We start from the raw sequence: 20,289 nt of genomic DNA, 5'->3' as shown, positions 1-20,289 counted from the left end.
ATATGGGACCTCAACAACGGCTGGGTTGCGCCCATGCAACTCTATGCCTTCACCACTCTGTCCGCGCCGTTTCAAAAGGTTTTGAGCCCAATCGAGAGGAGAGGATGGCGAGGTATCATGAGCATCGGAGCGGCTGCGGTGGAATAAGCGGCTAAGAAGCGTGCTTCCTTGCGGTGTTGAGGACGAGTGGAGGCGGCCTCGTGGAGAGAACTGAGACCACGGAGGTCAGGATAAAACTCGAAGTCATACTAAGAACGTACACGAGAATGATCTGGTGGGACATCAAAAAAGCCCTGGGGTACCCGATGGGTAGGTTGACGTCGTTGGGCAGAATGTCGTGTAGCATTTTCCTAGAGTGCATATGTTTGAGCGCAATGAAATTTGTTTATTTAGACGGTGTCACGTACACGGAGTGCCGACTTGTTGGCCTGACAGAGCGCGTTCAGTGATGAGAATGTAATGAATGCCTGTCGACTCACCTTTGGATCTAATAGAAGTTCGTCGAGGCCAACTTCTCTAAGAATGGTAGCAACATCCCATGAGTACGCGTTGTTGTCCCAGGAGCCAGTTGTTAGTATTTTTCCATCCGCGGAAAACGAGACACAGAAAACCACATTTGCATGCTGGAGTGGAGGACCCATGGGCTGGCCGTTGTCGAGGTCCCACAATCGCGCTGTCTTGTCCCATGATGCGCTTGCGAGGATGCGGCTATTCGGAGATATTGTAATGTCCCAGACATCGGCAGTGTGCGCATCGAGAAGTGCGATCTGCTTCCAAGTTTTTGTATTCCATGTCCGAATCGAGCAATCGGATGACCCGGAGATGAGCGTTTTTCCATTCGCGGTCCAAGCCAGGCACGACACCGAATGTGTGTGTCCTTTGAGAGTTGCGACAAGCTCGCCTGTTTTCGCGTCCCAAATTTGAATTGAGCACTCATTATCATCTTCAGTCCAGGGCTTATCATGTCCACCAGTTGCAATCCTGGTGGTGTCTGGCGAATAGATGGCTGCGAACACTTGCCGATGCCCTGTGTTGATTGGTCCGGGTGCCAGGATTGTCCCTCCGCTCTCCACATCCCACTGCCTTACTGTCCCATCATTACATCCGCTCACTACTCGCTGACCATCTCGACTCCAACAGACAGACTGCACTGCCTGTGTGTGCCCCGTCCATTTCGCGATGACCTTGCCTGTCTCGATGCCCCACAACCTCACTCCACCGTCGTTACTCCCGCTAACCACTTTCTTCCCATCCGGAGACAACGCTATACTATACACTGCACTGCCTCCGTCCCGCCAGTCTTCCCCTATCTGTTTGCCGCTCTCCAAGTTCCATACCCGCAATGAGCCGTCATTTGAACAAGTGATAATCCGCTGTCCTTCAAGTAGGTGTGTGGCTCCGCGGACCCAATTGGTGTGTCCTTCGAATTTCTGGCGAGGTGTTATTGCTGATGTCTCTTTCTTTTTAGTGGTTGGTGAAGACATTCCAGAATGAATACTACCGAGTGCAGCGCCGTCTCAGCTTTCACCCATCAAATTCAAGACTCATCACTTACCGAGTACAACAGCAACGAGCGGATAGTAGGGGACAATGGGCGTTTTGGTCAAGTCAGAGTCACGTTGAGTTCACCTCTTCTTGGTCCGTTTGTCATGCTGTATCCTCGTGTTCACAGCTTATATACACCATAGGCTGTGCAGTTGAAGCGCCCAAACCTCATTTGTCAGCGTCCACTAGGTTATATCCCACAAAGTCTCGTTCCATGATTAACTAGTTCTCGACAAGTAGATAAGACCCGGCCTGCTCGCTGTGAAGCGTTCTCGTGCATCCTCGATATCTGCTGCTGTTCCATGGGAAGATGGGTTAGCATTCCAGTGAGTTATATTGCCCATGTGCTAGCGCCCGTTATCTAATTGGCTCTGGGACATTCCCTCATAGTTCACTGTTCTTTTGCTTCCTGGTCAGACATTTATGTTGTGACTATTCACAATTGGACCCCTCTGAGTCGCCTTCTGCTTACAGAACCATTTTACGAAAAAGGCGAAGGAACATTCCCTGCTATGCGCTTCGTTCTTCTCTTCCAATTCTGTCGGATGCTGCCTGTATGCACCACTGGAATTTACGATTCTGAATTGATCGGTTCTGTTTCGGGCGTCGAGGAGTGGGTACGAATATTGATGGTACCTTACAACCCCACAGACGCATCAGTCTTTTCCATTTATCTCGCATCTTCAGCTCCACGGGTTTCGCGTCTACGCAGCTCTGGTTCTAGTACGTATCTTGTTGGATGAGTTGACATGGAATGCTGACGTTAGGGTTCCTGACTCGACTTCAGGCTTGATCAATTCAACCACCGACTCCTTATCTGAGGAAGTCCCCACCGGGTAGGAGTGGGACTTGAGGCGCAGTGAGTAGACGTCGCTTACCAATCTTAATATGATTTTGACACCTCGACTTGATTGATTTGCTCGTGCCCTATGGACCTTATCCTCAGCTATCTCGATATCGATCCATATATGCGGCCCCACAGGATGATCACTTAGCAACATAAAGAGGCCCAATATGCGACTACACAGGAGAGCAAATTTCCGATTTGCAGTGAACAGGAAGGACCAGCCAGTCATTTGGGTGCAGAGAGTGATCTCATAGTGTGATTGATGTCACGCGCTGGGTTCTCTCGCTGCCCTCAAACTTGAAGCTAACAGGTTCGACATCGTTCAGTTAGCTAATCACCGCTCACACAACAGAGTCGACTGTCCGACCTACGGTTAACAGAAAGGACAAGTCCTTTGAGTGCAGTGAGGTATCATGATGTGCGGTCATTTCATGTCGGGTTCTCTCGCTGCCCTCAAACTTGAATCTCCGGCATCGTTCGGTTGGCACTGATCACCGTCCTAAATCGTTCGGCACGTCCATCAGCGAGGGGTGATTTAGCTAAAGTATCGGACGTAAGTCGATGGAATCGATATATATCAACTTCAGTCTTTCTAACTCGGCTCGCTTGTTCAAGGTCACCAGCTTCAACACTGGCGGTCACGATCATGTCTGCTATTATCTTCTCTCTATGCCTTCCCTGCATCCAACGCATAATATCTCGACGTGTGCCGATATCTCCAACCTGTCTCTCAATATTCCACTCGAACCTCATCTCTCCTCGCTGGTGACTTGCAGAGTAATCACCGTGCAACTGATTAATATTCAGGATGGTAATACGGAGATCACACTGTGCGCTCACTCACATATGTATGTATATTGGCCTCTCTGCGTGCATGATCTTCTAGTCCTGCATTTCACGGTCATCGGGAGGTGAACCACTCGGTCTTCATTGCTACGAGTCGCACTTCCATTCTCATTCTTCACGACTGCACTTCAGCAGCAACCTGATTACCCAAGTGCGCGAGATTGAACATGGACGTCATTAGACGTCCAGCAAATGAGGGTTCACCCTGCAGGATCGTCTTTTGTCATGGAGCTGTTTGCGAGAACTGTGTGCCTGGGAAGTGGGACGAGCCGATGAGCACGCAGGTGTGGTCTGATTATCTAAGTGCGGAGGGGGTTACGTGGGACGACGCGCCTGCGGATGCTGAGACGCAGCGGAGGGAGCTGGGTGAAGATAAGGAGCAGGAGCAGCCGATTATATGCAATGCGCATGGGATTATTTGCAAGAAGGGGATTTGCAGGGAGTATGCTAAGCAGGTGAGGGATGCGGATAGGGCACAGAATCATGTGGGTGGGGATACTAAGAAGGGGAAAGGCAGGGGGAAGGGGAGGGAATTTGGAAGAGGCGGTGGGGAACGTGGAGGAGGTTCTGAGCGCGGTGGCGGTGGCGCTCCTGATAGTGCTTTCCGAGGTCGCGGTGCGGCTGTGAAGTCGAACTGGCGGGCGATCGTGTCTGCTGCTGCTATCGAGCGCCAGGAGAGCATCAACGACGCGGAATCTGTTGCTGTTGAGACTCCGAATGCGTGGGGGACTCGGAATACGTCGAATTTTGGGTGGGGTGCTGGTGGAGAGGAACCTGAGGAGGGTGGAGGCGCAGCCTGCGGACGATGATGATGGCTGGGGGAAATCTGAGGCTAGCTTTGATCCTTGGAAGCTAAACCTAAGGTTCAGCAGAGGCCGCAGTTGCAGTGGAAGCCTCAGCCTCAGCCGCAGGCCCAGTGGAGGTCCCAACACCAGCAGAAGCCCCAGCCGCAGTCTCAATCCCAATGAAGGGCACAGCCGCAGCAACCCCAACCTAACACCAACACCAGCACCACCTGATTGATGTTCATACCTACGTCCTTGCAGAATCACGTTTTGATTTGTTTAATGAGCGCCTCTGTGTATGTGTGACGTAATTGTATCGTATTACGAAATTGCAATTTGCATGTTCGCGGCGTCTAGACCTTGTAAACTTTACATCCGGTTTCCTTGGCTCTGTTGTTTTCATGCATCTCGTCATGGCTTTGTTCACGCCGTCTCAGCATGGCCTTGTTCACGCATCTCATCATACCCCCGTCAAGAAGATGCCTGAAAATCGCAACGCGGAACAAATACCTCTAATTTGATGGTATTTCAAGTATAGCCCACCCACAGGAGTCTGGCAGCCGGTTTCTGAACCATTCCCAGCGTCATACACCACACAACGATGGGTAACCGCCCTTCAGTATTTGTGCGCACACCGCAAGAGCACCTAGTGCACATGTGGAAACACGGGAGTCGGCTCCCGCATGCTTGTCCACCTGGGTATGTGAGCTCGAGCCTCTGTCTATATCTATATCTATCCTCGCTTGATTCGTGACCATGAGATATTGATGGGGCCAACAGACACGTCCGCGTTTATCTCCTACCAGAATGGACGCGTGGAAAATCCCCGATGAACGATCCATGGGCTGCGCTTAAGCATGATTTTGTTCTTACGGGTACGGGGGAGCTGGATTTTAGGGAGGTGAGGGGGAAGTGGGGGTTGGAGCGGTGTTTGGTGCGTATTTCCTATACAACGTTCTATTTTCTCGGACGTTGGATGTCATGATCTGATTGGCGTGATGTTGACTTGATAGGCAATTGATTTGGAGAGGATGCAGCCGTTTGAGGAGAGGTGTAAGGGGAGGTTATCGAGGCTTGCTTTGAGTGTGTTGGGTGATTCGGAGGGGGTTGTTTGGATGTATGGTGAGTTTACGTGTTTCGTGTGTTTGTTTCGTGAGGAGACTTTTGGTTTTATTTGTCCTCCCGGGACGTGTCTTGGACGGAGTTTCATACTTCATGCGCATTACTCATTTGTTCTCTTCCAATGCAGAACCGACGCCATCTGAAGACACCATATCGACACGTGCAGACCGCCTACGTATTGTGCGACAGTACGATGCTGCTGTTGAGCGTGTCTTGGATGCGACGCTAGGTCGCATATCTAAACTACTCGATAACGGAGTAGTGGGGGAAAGCGTGTCGCATCATTACCCCCAATACTCCGGTGCTGACCCAGGCACTCCCGAGTTGCCCCCGCAGGAGGACTCGGAGAAGGAGAACGTGAAGGAGGCCGACGGTACCAAAACCAAAACCAGCGCAACCCTATATCAACAGCAACGACAACTTGTGTTCCTTGCGGCGCTTTTGTTCTTATTTTTTTCTGGTGCGCTGGGTCGATATCCTCAGATTGGGAGGGAGCTTGCGTTTGGGTGGTGAGCGTTTGTGGATTTTTTGGTGCTGATCTATGCGTTTATGCCTTTATGATACTATGCATTTCCCGCCGATTTTATATGCGTATGCTTTTATGCTTTCTGTGATTTGTAAATATTGTGTTTCTATCATCTCATACTTAATGCGCATACTACGTGTAATTTTAAAACTATAATTTTTATTCTTGACATCACGGTACTTTTGCAGAGGCGTGCGTGCTGCGCAGGTGAAAAGGCTTGGGGATGAAATGGTTTAGAAATGCTGATCCGACGGTTTTCGGCAACAAGGTTTATGTAAGTACTTATCTCATCGCGTAGGGTCACGAGGTTGGGTGTTGGTTTTAACTTTGAACGCCCCTAATATTGAATATTGGTTGAATAGATTCTTGCTGGCAAGGTCTGCAGCCTTCATGGAGGCGTGAGTGCTAACAGCCTCATCTGTCCTGGGCGTCTACGGGGCTGGCTAATGCAGCTGCAAAGTTCAACCAGCACAAGCTTGCGTCGTCCTCCAGTAAAATGTCGCAGTTCTTTCCAAGCACCACACCTGACCGAGAGTTTAAAGATCACACAGACATTATACGAATCGGAGCTGTAGCAGTGTTTCCCGATGGGCAACGTATGGTTACGGGCTCATCTGACAAGATGCTTCGTCTGTGGAACTTGAAGACAGGCGCTATGTTGAAGAAGATGGAGGGACATGGCAGTGAGGTGTCGAAATTGGCGGTATCGCGGGATGGGCAATTGATAGCAAGCGGTGATGGTGTCGGAGATGTTATCGCATGGCACGGAAAGACTGGGGAATCCGTCACCCAAGCCATTCAAACCGATCATTTGTGGATCACCGCGCTGGACTTTTCTCCCGATGGTACAGTGCTGGCCGTTGGTTCACCAGAAAAAATGGCCGCAACGACACTTTGGAGCACTATAACATGGCAACCGGCAGGAAATCCACTCAAGTGCAGTGGTGGGGTCCGCTGCGTTCGGTACTCGCCATCTGGCGATTTTTTCGCGATCGCGACAGAGGAGAACCTCGAAATTTATAATCCAGACAGGATGAAACTTGTCAAATCATTCAAAGGTCACACAGGATGGAACTCCTCGCTCGTGTGGACGCCCGATGGCACACACCTTCTCACAGTGGGCGATGCAAGCGATCCCACCATTCGGGAGTGGAATACAACCACCTGGGAGCAGGTCGGTGATCCCTGGATGGGCCACAATCATCCTATCACTGTCATTGCGATTAATCCTGCTGGTACACTTGTCGCTTCCACATCTCAGGACAAACATGTTTGTCTCTGGCGGCTCTCGGATCGACAAATCGTCGCCGTTTTCCGGCACTCAGCTCAGCTGAGGTGTGTCGCTTTCTCCATGGACGGCAAGCACATCCTTAGTGGAGGTGATGACACCATGATTTCAGAGTGGGAAGTACCCAAGGACATGTGGCCAGTGGAAGCTCCGAATAAATTGCCATCAAAGGTATATTTCCGTCCTTGACTCTGATAATCCAATTTGAGCATGCTTCGCAATGCAGATCTTCACCATTAATGAAACCGCCCGCAATGCATGCATCGCGGGGGACTTATCTGCCGCTGAACGGCTATTCACGCGAGATATTAACGCAGATCTCGACAACTACATATCATATGCCAAGCGCTCACTCATTATGGCGCAACAACACGACTGGGACCGCGCCCTTGATGACGCGCTCAAGGTGAGATAGACTGACATCATCGCTTCCGTACGAATGGCTAACTTACATTGTGGCATAGTCCATAGCCATTCGGGCTTCCTTGACAGGTTACATGTCCAAGGGCATCGCCCTGTGTGGTAAAGGGCAGGTCCGCGATGCGAGGATAGCATTTGACATCATGTTCATATTCGCGAACGAAGACTCAAAAACAATTCATTTCCTTCTCTTGGTTAAGGCACGTCAATTTCTTTCTCTTATACTCCCTACTTCACTATAATTTCAGGCCATTGCACTGTTCAATGGAGGTCAATACGAGGAGGCCATGCTGCTTGTCCGCCATCTAGCTGTTGTTTGTCCGAATAACGATACTCGTGTGTGTTGTGTGGTGGAGGTGAGCACCTCAATCAAGCCCAGTGTTCTAGCGTTGACACAACCTCTCTTCACTTTGTAACCAGGCATATCTATGTGTTCAGCTCGGAATAAGTGCCTTGCATGACGCGTGTTACGACGAAGCTGCTGGCCACTTGACTGCCGCTGTGAACTCTAGTGCTTTCTCGTCGACATCGGACATTCATACAATATGCGAGGACTTCGTGGTGGTACGTCAATATGATTTAACTAAACTTGCTTTTAATGCCCAACCTCGTGCATCTTGTAGCTGTTCGGGTGGGACCTCAAGTCGCTGTGGCCGATTGCAAACCAGAAACGATGTCATGCCTTCCTTCGGGCAGGGAGACTTGGAGAGGCGATCATATCATACCGGTACATGATGGATACCATTGACGAACATACGAAAACCAGCTACCTTGATTGGTCCGATGGCAAGTTTTCATTAATGCTGGATTGCTAGAATCCTCATCCGGATTTCATTCAGCATTTACGGAAGAATGCAGTGCGCTCTGTGTTGCAAACGGGAACGCTGCCCTAGCTGGAAGCGATTACGACGGGGCTATTGATTCATACTCTGTGGCGACCGAGCTCAGCTCTGCAAGCCATACCATCTTTGCAAATCGCAGCAAGGCCAGGTTGAAAAAAATGTTATGGGAGGATGCGCTTCTAGATGCGCACAAGGTACAACAGCATCTACTGAAGCTGTTTCGTCGTCAATGCTCACTTCGGCGACACATAGGTCATTGAACTTAACCCTTCATCTTACGTTGGGTACCAGTTGAAGCATACGGCATTTCATGGTTTAAAACGCTACGACGAAGCTATCGAGGCCTTTGACATGATGCTCACCAAATTGGACATTGCTCCTAACACAGAAATCCGAAGTAAGCCTCGAGTAACACAAGGGTCGAGATACTCAACTCTTTATTCAGAGATACGCGAACAGTACCTCAGTCCAACCGATGCGGGACGTGCTATCCGAAGGGTCATCGACGCGCAACTCAACACCGCCCCGATTCGTCTGCTCAACACTGCTACCGGCCTCTTATGTGATCGAGACGCACAAATAAGCGATTTCAAAACAAGCACGCAGTACAAGGAGCTTCTGTTATCGACTATGACAGATCCAGATCTCCCAATGGAGCTCATCGCAGATGCAGTGCTGGCGTACTTCCGCCGTGTCATGTTATCACACAGATGGGAAGGGAAGGAGCCGCTTCTGCAGGACATAGAGGATAAGATCGTGTACAAGATGAATTCGCTTGGCGGCGTCGTCAAGCTGCGGACATTCTGCGAAATTGTTCGCGATGCGGGGTATCGCTGGGCGTGGAGCGATACATGCTGCATCGACAGGACTAACAATGTCGAGCTGCAAGAATCGGTCAACTCCATGTTCGTATGGTATCATCATTCAGCGCTCACTATCGTCTATCTTTCGGACGTTTTGTCTTCATCTGCGCCTGGCGCACTAGCGAGGAGTGAGTGGAACGAACGAGGATGGACTTTTCAAGAACTCGTGGCTTCGAAAGTCGTGCTTTTTTATCGAAAGGACTGGACCTTATATCGTGACGACCACTCTCCCAACCACAAAGAGTCCGCTGCGATCATGGAGGAGTTGGAGGATGTGATGAGCATAGATCGACAGGCTCTCGTTTCCTTCAGTCCTGGGATGAGTGGCGTCCGAGAGAGACTTCAAAGGGCGTCGTCACGCACCACTACATTGCAGGAAGATGTCGCATACTCATTGTTTGGCATCTTCAATGTTCACCTACCTGTAATTTACGGCGAGAAGAAGCAAAACGCTCTCGGGCGGCTTTTGCAGGAGATCGTGGCTCGGTCGGGCGACATTAGTGCCCTCGACTGGGTCGGCCAATCATCCGAGTTCAATAGTTGTCTTCCGGCTGACATTTCCTCATACTCAGCTCCATCATGCACCGTACCATCGTTGTCTGAAGATCAAATTCAGGCGGCCATCTCTTCGCTTCAAAATAATACTGTGGCTGTGGAGTTGGCTTCGAGACTTCATACCCTGCTTGACAACATAAGCACTCCTCGCTTCGCAAACTGCAGGCTCTGCCTGCCTTGCATCACATTTCCTGTCACAGAAGTCAGATGGAGGCGTAGTCCAACCCAACCTTTCACATACGGAGTCAAGGCAGATGGACTACACGACCTGCTGATCACCACCGAAGCGACGCTGCCCCAATTCTCGCGGACAAAGCCCACTCGGCAAACATTCTTACTTGTCCGTCCATGGGATCATCGCCTCCTCGAGCCTCCTGACTTTGCAGACGAGGTGAAGAGCTTGGGAGATTGGTCCGAGCCCAGGTCTCCGTTACACGATTCTGACGAGTCTCCCCCCGGTTCGCTTGAAGAAATGGAGCTGGTTGACTCAGAATCGAGCGAGCGAGCGTTGGGATTGATCGTTTGCCTTGGACAGCCGTTCAGCGCATTTTTGCTAGCGCAGCAGCGTGGCGGAGAATACAAGAGGATCGCCTCGGATCACAATATCATCGCGCAAGTCAAAGACATGGCATCTGTTCACAGCATGATGGACGTCAGGACCCTAGAAATATCGTAACTGTTTTGTTTTTGAAGAAGTACTGGAGATCTTTGAGCGGTTGTCGTTTGCACCTTGATCGGATGCTATATACTCAGATACCCCCTACAATCGCCTTCGTCCAACTATTCACTATCCACAGTGTATGCTCTACATCATCAATGCCCTTTAGCCTTACATCTTCCCTCAGAACCCAAGTCATAGTAATCATAAAACAACATATGAGATGCACTGGCACGCAGGTGAACGATAGCTCCGGGCTCAGCCTCCATGCGCGCAGACTACCTATACATTCTGTGGTAGTGCGACGCTGCTGTTGAAACATTTAGAAGCAACGCTACCGATAACGGTGTAGTGAAGCAAAGGATGGCATTGCTACTGCAATACTCTGGCACTGAGTCATCGTTGTGGAGGATGGTAGCAAAACCAGCTTCATATAAGTACTATCAGTCAGATTCTATTCGAGAGCCGAGACGACCTGACTGCGATACATTTTGATATAAGTTGGGCCCCAATAGCTTCAGTGTGGTATACATCGCAGGCGGAGATGAGGAGGTGTGTGGTTTGAAAGGCTGAACGTAGCAGAAAGGCGTATGATCTGGAAGAAGCACTCAAGAAATCATCATAGGGGACGAGGAAATAGTAGATTAATGACGACCATCCGTGTATTCAGGCGAAAGACAACAAATGAAGAGCCGGAAGCGAGTCCAACGTCCAGCGTGTCTTATCGTCGCATGAGGCTGCAAGGTTGTTGACGTTGAAACCGCGGCGGCATCTCCGACAGCATGTGTGGTGGACGAATTGGAGACAGGTGCCTGTGGTTGCGAAGATGGCTGGGTCTGAGTCGCACCATTGGATTGCTGCGTGGCATTGGGCTTGGGAGGCCGTGAGTTCGGTTTCTGCTTCTCCCTCGCTGAAGCGTTCCTCTGCACAATGTCAGATCGAGTCGAACGTCTGAGAAGGATAAAAAAAACGTACACGTTTTCCCTTTGCATACGGAACCTCAACAACTGCTGGGTTGCGCCCGTGCAACTCTATGCCTTCAACACTCTGTCCGCGCCGTTTCAAAAGGTTTTGAGCCCAATCGAGAGGAGAGGACGGTGAGGTATCATGTGCATCGGAGGTGCTGCGGTGGAATAAGCGGCCAAGAAGCGTGCTTCCTTGCGGTGCTGAGGAGTGGAGGCGGCTTCGTGGAGAGAACTGAGATTACGAAGGTCAGGATAAAACTCGAAGTGATACTAACAACGTACACGAGAATGATCTGGTGGGACATCAAAAAAGCCCGGGGGTACCCGATGGGCAGGTTGACGCCGTTGGGCAGAATGTCGTGTAGCATTTTCCTAGAGTGCATTTATTTGAACGCAATGAAATCTGTTTATGAAGACGGTGTCACGTACAGGGAGTGCCGACTTGTTGGCCTGGCAGAGCGTGTTCAGTTGTGAGAATGTAATGAATGCCCGTTGACTCACCTTTGGATCCAACAGAAGTTCGTCGAGGCCAGCTTCTTTCAAAATGGTAGCAACATCCCATGTGTACGCGTTGTTGTCATCGCAGCCAGTTGTTATTATTTTTCCATCCGCGGAAAACGATACGCAGTTAACATCATCTGGATGCTGGAGTGGAGAACTGATAGGCTCGCCGTTGTCGAGGTTCCACAATCGTGCTGTCCAGTCGCCCGATGCGCTTGCGAGGATGCGGCCATTTGGAGATGTTGCAATGCCATAAACAGGGGTGTGCGCATCGAGAACTGCGATCTGTGTCCATGTTTTTGTATTCCATGTCCGAATTGAGTGATCGTGTGACCCAGAGATGAGCGTTTTTCCATTCACAGTCCAAGCCAGGCACGACACCAGATGCGTGTGGCCTTTGAGAGTTGCGACAAGCTCGCCTGTCTTGGCATCCCAGATTTTAATCCAGCACTCGCCGTTATCTCCATCCCAGGGATCATCACGTCCACCAGTTGCAGTCATGGTGGTGCCTGGCGAATAGACGACTGCGTCCACTCGTAGATGCCCTGTGTTGATTGGCCCGGGTTCAAGGATTGTCTCTCCGCTCTCCACATCCCACTGCCTCGCTGTCCCATCACCACATCCGCTCAGTACTTGCTGACCATCTCGACTCCAACAGACAGACCACACTGTCTTTGTGTGTCCCGTCCATTTTGCGATGACCTTGCCTGTCTCGATGCTCCACAACCTCACTCCACTGTCACTACTCCCGCTAACCACTGTCTTCCCATCCGGAGACAACGCTATAGAGATCACTCCACTGTCACCGTCCCGCCAATCTTCCCCTATCTGTTTCCCGCTCTCCAAGTTCCATACCCGCAGCGAGCCATCGTCTGAACAAGTGATAATCCGCTGTCCGTCAAGTAGGTGTGTGGCTCCGCGGACCCAATCGGCGTGTCCTTCAAATTTCTGACGAGGCGTTATTTCTGATATCTCTTTCTTTTTAGTGGTTGGTGAAGACATTCCAGAATTTCAACTACCGAGTGCAGCGTCGTCTCAGCATTCACCTACAAAATTCCAAATTCATCACTTACCGAGGACAACAGCAACGGGCGGATAGTAGGGGATAATGAGCGTCTCGGTCAAATCAGAGTTGAGTTCATCGCGTATTGGCACGTTTGTCATGCTGTATCCTCGTGTTCGCTTCACAGCTTATGTACAGCATAGGCTGTGCAGTTGAAGCGCCCAAGAACCATCTGCTACTCCGTAATCCCTATTGCTGTGGGATGGAAGTCAAGTTAGCATTGCAGTTGTGCCTGTGCGTGTTCATGCAGAGTGTCCAAAGATACAAGGTGAATGGCTTGGTTTCAAGCTGTGTCCAATTCCTCCCAAGAAATCTCACAAACTCCTACATAGGCATCGTAAACCATCCGCTACTTCGGCCTAATCGTATTCCCCACACATCGTCAATCCGTTGGAAGACGGCTGAATTCTTCTATGTGCTTCACCTCCATCTTCTCACCTGTGACGTTACCCCCTCCTTTGATGCTCGTTTTCTGTACTCGGCTTCTTCTCAGGCTTGCTTCTCGACCTCGGCCTTTGCTTCTACTGCGGCTTGACATTTTGTCTCATAACTGCGTTATGCATCATCGATTTCCTACTCATGGTTTGGCATTCTCTTCAGCAAATTCGTTCATCTGCACTTTGCGTCAGGGGCTTGTCTCTGTCTGAGCTCCCTTTTTGGCTTCATTCTTTCTCGTCTCATTGCATGTGCCGCAGACATCAATTCAACTGCACGCTGTATTTTTCTGCCAGTCGTGCTCTCGAATCTTGATAAATCTTTCTCCGACGCGCAGCAGGTACACGACACTGATACATATTTCGGTTCTGTAACACATCGCGAGCGTGAATACCGTGTCTGGGACATCTACCTCTATGATCTTGCCTAGTATATTATCTGATTACGCGACCTCCTTACAATCGGCTACACTGGCTATAACTGGTCTTGCTGCTGCTACACTACCACAAGACATGGAATTCCACTGTTCTATTCGTGTGTCATTTGCTGCAGAGCTTGACTCGCTTTCCACACGAGTCTCCCGGCTTACCAACAGGCTTGTGTGACTTGCAGGCTCTGTGGATATCGGTACTACGGGGCATGGCACACTGGATGACGAGGAGCACGTCTTGGATCGTTTCAAATCTCTGATCGTTGATCCGGTGGATAGACTTTTGAAAGGACAGACATGTGTTTAGATCATTATTTGGGGCGTAAGAAAGAGACTGCTATCACTCAGGCTGTTCTCGCTCTACCGAATCAGAGTAGCAATTCATCAAAGGTGCGTCCATATGATGCGATTATCCTTTTAAGAGTTAACGTTCAGCACCAACCATATAGGCAGAATTTTCATGACCTCGTGGCACGGATACATGGTCATCTCCTCCAGTTGCCTGACTTCACAGACGACGGGGAAAGCTTGGGAGATTGGTCTGAGCTTGAGTCTCCGTTAGACCACTCACCCGGCAGTTCTCCTGTTGAAGAGGAACAGGCCAAGTCGGAATCTCACTTGCGAGCGTTGCGATTGATCGTTCGCCTTGGACAGCCGTTCAGTGCGTTTTTGCTTGTGCAGCAGCGCGGCGGAGAATACGAGTCAAGAGGATCGCCTCAGACCACGATATCATTGCACTAGTCAATGACGTAGCATCTGTTCACAGCATGATGGACATCAGGACCCTAGAAATGTTGTAGCTGTATGTTTTTCTTTTCTTTTTGAAATCTGGAGATTTCTCAGTGGTTGTTGTTTGTTCCTTGATTAGATGCTATGTACTCAGTTACCCTATAATTGCCTTCGTCCAATTGTTCACCACCCAGTCCTACGTCATCAACGCCCTTTAGCCTTCCGTCTTCCGTCTTCCCTCGTAACTCGACGATTGTTTAACATCATCGCCCTACAAAATTGTTTCCTCTTCGCGATGTCCTACGAGCAAAAGTACACATTTATCATGACCTCTTTGGTAGAAACTGCGAGCATGAGTAGTCTGTGACTCAGGCTTGACCATTTGCTGGAGTCCTGTTCGAATTACTCAAAGCCCTAGACAGACCAAATAGAGGGAGATACGAGATGCACTGGCACGCGGGTGAACGTTGAACGACAGCAGACTGCAAATCAATACTCCGGCACTGAGTCAACGTCATGGAGGCCGATGGTAGCAAAACCAACACGCTTCTCCATCAACAGCAACAACAACTTATATTGCTACATGATATGCCAAAACTCTAAGTAATTATTCTAGCCGGACTAAACTGTCTGTGGCAAGGTGAATGTCCATTGGTAGCAGGATGTCCCCGAGACATGGAGTTCTTCCCCAGCTCGCAGTGTCTAGTGAATGACATTCAATGATCCGTGAGACAGATCTCGGGTGATGATGGTCAACGCATGCATCGAGAGCTCGTTGGTAAACGTTAGACGTTGTTCTCTGGTTTTCTTCTCTGGTGCTTGGCAACACGAAGCAGAGGTCCGCGCATGAGTCAAGGGAGAATGATAGCACCCACACTTCCTTGAGAAAAGGCAGCGATGTTGAAATATAATACAAACAAAAGAAACAATTCTTCATAAAAGTACTATCAGTCAGATTCGATTCAAGAGCCGAGACGTACTGACTGCGATACATTTTATGGAAATATAAGTTAGACCCCATAGCTTCGGTGTGGTATACATCGCAGATGGAGATGAGGAGGCGTGTGGTATGAAAAAGGACAGTTCTAAATGTAGCAGAAAAGCGTATGATCTGGTAGAAGCTCTCAAGAAATCATCATAGGGGACGAGGAAATCGTAGATCAATGACGACTATCCGTGTATTCAGGAGACATACAACCAATGAAGAGCCAGAAGCGAGTCCAACGTCCAGCGTGTCTTATCGTTGCATGAGGGCGCAAGTTTGTTGACGTTGAAGCTGCGGCGGCATCACCGACAGCGTTTGTGGTGGACGAATTGGAGACAGGTGCCTGTAGTTGCGAAGATGGCTGGGTCTGAGTCGTACCATTGGATTGCTGTGTGGTAATGGGCTTGAGAGGCCGTGAGCTCGTTTTCCGTTTCTCTCTCGCTGAAGCATTCCTCTGCACAATGTCAGGTCGAGTGGAACATCTGGAAAGATAAAAAACGTACACGTTTTCCCTTTGCATATGGGACCTCAACAACTGCTGGGCTGCGCCCATGCAACTCTATGCCTTGACCACTCTGTCCGCGCCGTTTCAAAAGGTTTTGAGCCCAGTCGAGAGGAGAGGACGGTGATGTTTCATGTGGATCGGAGGGGCTGCGGTGGAATAAGCGTCCAAGAAGTGTGCTTCCTTGCGGTGCAGAGGAAGAGTGGAGGGGGCTTCGTGAAGAGAACTGAGAGCCGGGAAGTCAGGATAAAACTCGAAGTGATAGTAAGAACGTACACGAGAATGATCTTGTGGGACATCAAAAAAGCCTGGGGGTACCCGATGGGCAGGTTGACGTCGTTGGGTCGGATGTTGTGCAGCATTTTCCTAGAGTTTATAGGTTTGAACACAATGAGATCTTTTATGAAGGTGTTACGTACAGGGAGTGCCGACTTGTTGGCCTGGCAGAGCGTGTTCAGTGATGAGAATGTAATGAATGCCTGTCGACTCACCTTTGGATCTAATAGAAGTTCGTCGAGGCCAACTTCTCTAAGAATGGTAGCAACATCCCATGAGTACGCGTTCTTGTCATCGCAGCCAGTTACTAGTAGTTTTCCATCCGTGGAAAACGAGACACAGACAACCGCATTTGCCATATGCTGAAGTGGAGAACTGATGGGCTGGCCGTTGTCGAGGTCCCACAATCGCGCTGTCTTGTCGCCCGATGCGCTTGCGAGGATGCGGCCATTTGGAGATATTACAACGCCATAGACAAAGGAAGTGTGCCCATTGAGAAATGCGATCTGCTTCCAAGTTTTTGTATTCCATGTCCGAATCGAGTCATCGTGTGACCCAGAGATGAGCGTTTTTCCATTCACAGTCCAAGCCAGACACAACACCGAATTTGTGTGTCCTTTGAGAGTTGCGACAAGCTCGCCTGTCTTCACATCCCATATTCTAATTGAGCACTCGTGATCATCTGGCGTATCACGTCCACCAGTCGCAATCATGGTCATGTCTGGCGAATAGATGGCTGCGTACACCGCTCGATGCCCTGTCTTGATTGGGCCGGGTTCAAGGATTGTCTCTCCGCTCTCCACATCCCACTGCCTCGCTGTCCCATCATCAGACCCGCTCACTACTCGCTGACCATCTCGACTCCAACAGGCAGAAAACACTGGCCGTGTGTGCCCCGTCCATTTTGCGATGACCTTGCCTGTCTCGATGCTCCACAACTTCACTCTACCGTCAATACACCGGCTAACCACTTTCTTCCCATCCGAAGACAACGCTATACTCATCACTGCACTGTCTCCGTCCCGCCAGTCTTCCCCTATCTGTTTCCCGCTCTCTAAGTTCCATACCCGCAGCGAGCCATCATCTGAACAAGTAATCATCCGCTGTCCATCAAGCAGGTGTACGGCTCCGGAGACCACATAGGTGTGTCCTTCAAATTTCTGGCAAGGTGTTATTGCTGATATCTCTTTCTTTTTAGTGGTGGGTGAAGACATTCCAGAATTTCAACTACCCAGTGCAGCGCCGTCTCAGCTTTCACCCATCGAATTCAAAATTCATCACTTACCGAGGACAACAGCGACGGGCGGATAGTAGGGGATAATGGGTGTTTCGGTCAAGTCAGAGTCGAGTTCACTACTTCCTGGTACGTTTGTCATGCTGTATCTTGTTGTTCGCTTCACAGCTTATATATAGCATGGGCTGTGCAGTTGAAGCGCCCAAGAATCATCTGCCACTCCGTAATCCCTATTGCTGTAGGATGGAGGACAAGTTAGCATTGCAGTCGTGCCTGTGCGTGTTCATGCAGAGTGTCTAGAGATGCAAGGTGCATGGCTTGGTTTCAAGCTGTGTCCAATTCCTCCCAAGAAATCTCACAAACTCCTACCTAGGCATCGTCAAACATCCGCTTCTTGGACCTTATTGTATTCCCCACACATCGTCAATCCGTTGGAAGACGGCTGAATCCTTCTTTGGGCTTCACCTCCATCTTCTCACCTGTGACGCTACCCCTCCTTTCATGCTCAAATTCTGTATTTGGCTTCTTCTCGGGCTTGCTTCTCGGCCTCGGCCTGACGCCTTGTCTCATAACTGCGCTATGCATCATCCATTTCCTATTCAGGTTTTGACATTCTCTTCAGCAGGTTCATTCGTCTGCACTTTGCGTCAGGTGCTTGTCTGTCTGAGCACCCTTTTTCGGCTTCATCCATTCTCGTCTCATTGCATCTGCCTCCGACAATAAGTCAGCTGCCTTCCTGGCTCGTTCCTCTTCAGCCGCTTTGCTTCCGCGTCACCTGCCTGCATCACAGAATCCTGAAATTTCTGAAGCAGACGCCTCCCTCCCTGGTCATTCAGCCAAGTACCAGAAACATTCGCCAAAAGAGAGCTCAGCATCGCTGCGGTAGGGTACTTCGTGACACGAAACTGAAAGTACAGACAAGCGCTCTGGACGATGGAGACATGAATGGTCTGTTAGTAGTCAACAAAGTGGTTGTGCTGGTTGTTATCCTTGATTCTCAGCACGGACAAAAAACATGCTGCAGCAGCAGCACCCCTGCAAGTCTGCGGCACGGCAGTTATCCTATCTCGGTAGGTGTTCGAATCTATACTGATCCCTTCTGGTTTCGCCTCTGACTCTGTTGCAATCACGTCAGAAAACCTAGACTTACAACATGTTGCTTCCAATGAAATGTAATGTGGATCTCGTCATGAAATGTGAATAGTAGTCTGTTGGAGGACTTCTACTTTAGCTTTCATGTTCGTGTCATCATTGATCATCTGATTTGTGGCATTTCGGGTCCCCATTTTCAACGCATAAAATCACCTTATTTTGCGTTGAACCCACGTTCTCCAGCATCTCGACTATGCCTTTTGCCATGAACGAGGCATGTACCCTTTTGTTTCGCCTCGAAAGATGATTCTACCCAGCCCATCAAATTCCTCGAACTTGATAGGGGGACTGGGGGGATCGAGAGGTACCAGTCAGATCACTGACGATTCAACTTGCGGTGCTGGTAAGATGTTATTTTTCCCAGCGTGCAATACCAGGTTCACCTTCGAATAAAGCTATATGTTCGCGGATAGCCACGACCAAAGCTCAGTCCCAGGCCAAGCGACAAGCCCCATGGCAAATTCTCTCTGAAACACGATGACTGCCACGCGAAAGATGAGTCGGTGATAGAGAAGGCGGAAGACAAGGGGTGATATTTGATAGGGTGTGTTGGATATGCATACATCAAAAATACGGGAGATCGGCTTTTACAAAGTACAAAGTCTCGAATGATTATGCCGAGGTTTCGTTATTCTGGTCCTCCGATGAGTACATAGCTGTCAGTTGACGAAATTAAGACAGAGAGAAGGTGCACACACTTTCCCCGAACTTGCTTTGTAAACTCAATCGCCATCCGTGGGTCCGCCTCACCAGCGGTGTCATTTTTGGCTTTGCAAGGATCGTCACAGTAAGGTTCCGTACCAGGAACAACTTCGAGGACTTTATCTGTGGGGAGGAGATTTGTCTAATGTCACGATTTTCATCCATGAGATTCACTCAGCGCATGTATGAACTGAGCCGAACCTTATCCACGACACTGATATAAAATGAGCCTGAGTGATACTCTACGAGAAATGTGAGCGTACTTTTGAGCAATCTGCGAATTCTTCACAATCCCAGAGCATGGGAGGGAGGGCATCTGCCATCTGATATATCGGGCTTGCGATCCACCAGTGGCAATTTAACTTCGGGGAATGTATCTGATTCTGGTTCTTTGGTAGAAAAGTTCATGAGAGCTGAGATTGTGGATGGACGTTCTAGTCCTGTTCCAACTGGTAAAAGGACGGCCGTGATATGTTGGACTTGATGGTATAGGAAAGCTGATCCTACGAGATCGAAGATGTATGTTCAGTTATCGCCATCGGAATCTGGAGAGACGGGACTGGTCTGTGCGCGCATGATGTAGCGGTGGAAGTTGGTGATTTGTTTTTCCTGGGTCTAACTTGCACAAATTTCGGGAGTCATGTTCGTCGACAAGACGGTTTGCGGCTGGTTGCATGAGGGATGTGTCGAGTCCGTGAGAGGCGAAACCATATATGTAGTGGCTGTGATTGCAGTTGAAGCAGGCAGAGATATCGGGAGATGGGGAATCAGGCTAGGACGCAGATTGTTGGGGTGACGACAGTTCAGGATGGATACGTAGCGGAGCTCAAGTTTGGTGGAAGGTTGAAGTGAGGTGTGTTGTGGAGTGTTCCGTAGATGAGTCCTCCTCGGGTGAACTACAGGAAGGAGAATGAAAGGCGGGAGGTTACCATTGTAGCGCAGATAAAGACTTGGCGCACGAAGGAAGCACGTAGTAATTACTCGAGCCCATGCCACTGCAACCCCCTCATTCAACATG

At 49.7% G+C, this 20,289-nt stretch overlaps 5 protein-coding genes across 5 annotated transcripts; all 5 read left to right on the top strand.

The window, feature by feature from the left end:
- Positions 1-2,018: 2,018 nt before the first annotated feature.
- DEU56DRAFT_820713 (uncharacterized protein) lies at positions 2,019-2,404 on the top strand. Its single transcript, XM_041354087.1, has 2 exons — positions 2,019-2,268; positions 2,333-2,404. The coding sequence occupies exons 1-2, from the start codon at positions 2,058-2,060 to the stop codon at positions 2,383-2,385; spliced, it is 264 nt and encodes an 87-aa protein (XP_041205279.1). The 5' UTR covers positions 2,019-2,057; the 3' UTR covers positions 2,386-2,404.
- Positions 2,405-3,275: 871 nt separating this feature from the next.
- DEU56DRAFT_530614 (uncharacterized protein) lies at positions 3,276-4,159 on the top strand. Its single transcript, XM_041346655.1, has one exon. It carries the CDS (start codon positions 3,406-3,408, stop codon positions 4,045-4,047), a length of 642 nt encoding a protein of 213 aa, XP_041205278.1. The 5' UTR covers positions 3,276-3,405; the 3' UTR covers positions 4,048-4,159.
- A 465-nt stretch (positions 4,160-4,624) lies between these two features.
- DEU56DRAFT_903269 (uncharacterized protein) lies at positions 4,625-5,851 on the top strand (the record flags this gene model as incomplete). Its single annotated transcript, XM_041356631.1, has 4 exons — positions 4,625-4,722; positions 4,804-4,957; positions 5,037-5,145; positions 5,273-5,851. The coding sequence occupies 4 exons, from the start codon at positions 4,625-4,627 to the stop codon at positions 5,656-5,658; spliced, it is 747 nt and encodes a 248-aa protein (XP_041205277.1). The 3' UTR covers positions 5,659-5,851.
- Positions 5,852-13,071: 7,220 nt separating this feature from the next.
- DEU56DRAFT_820683 (uncharacterized protein) lies at positions 13,072-13,555 on the top strand. Its single transcript, XM_041354086.1, has 2 exons — positions 13,072-13,094; positions 13,159-13,555. Exon 2 carries the CDS (start codon positions 13,240-13,242, stop codon positions 13,471-13,473), a length of 234 nt encoding a protein of 77 aa, XP_041205276.1. The 5' UTR covers positions 13,072-13,094; positions 13,159-13,239; the 3' UTR covers positions 13,474-13,555.
- A 4,235-nt stretch (positions 13,556-17,790) lies between these two features.
- DEU56DRAFT_820656 (uncharacterized protein) lies at positions 17,791-18,487 on the top strand. The gene has a single exon (XM_041354085.1). It carries the CDS (start codon positions 17,919-17,921, stop codon positions 18,138-18,140), a length of 222 nt encoding a protein of 73 aa, XP_041205275.1. The 5' UTR covers positions 17,791-17,918; the 3' UTR covers positions 18,141-18,487.
- The last annotated feature ends 1,802 nt before the right edge of the window (positions 18,488-20,289 follow it).

The sequence above is a fragment of the Suillus clintonianus genome (assembly GCF_016758775.1).
Source record: "Suillus clintonianus strain FC179 chromosome Unknown DEU56scaffold_73, whole genome shotgun sequence".
In the NCBI taxonomy this organism is placed as follows: Eukaryota; Fungi; Basidiomycota; class Agaricomycetes; order Boletales; family Suillaceae; genus Suillus; species Suillus clintonianus.
Note: the sequence above shows the minus strand (reverse complement) of the source record. Positions and strands in the feature narration are given on the sequence as shown.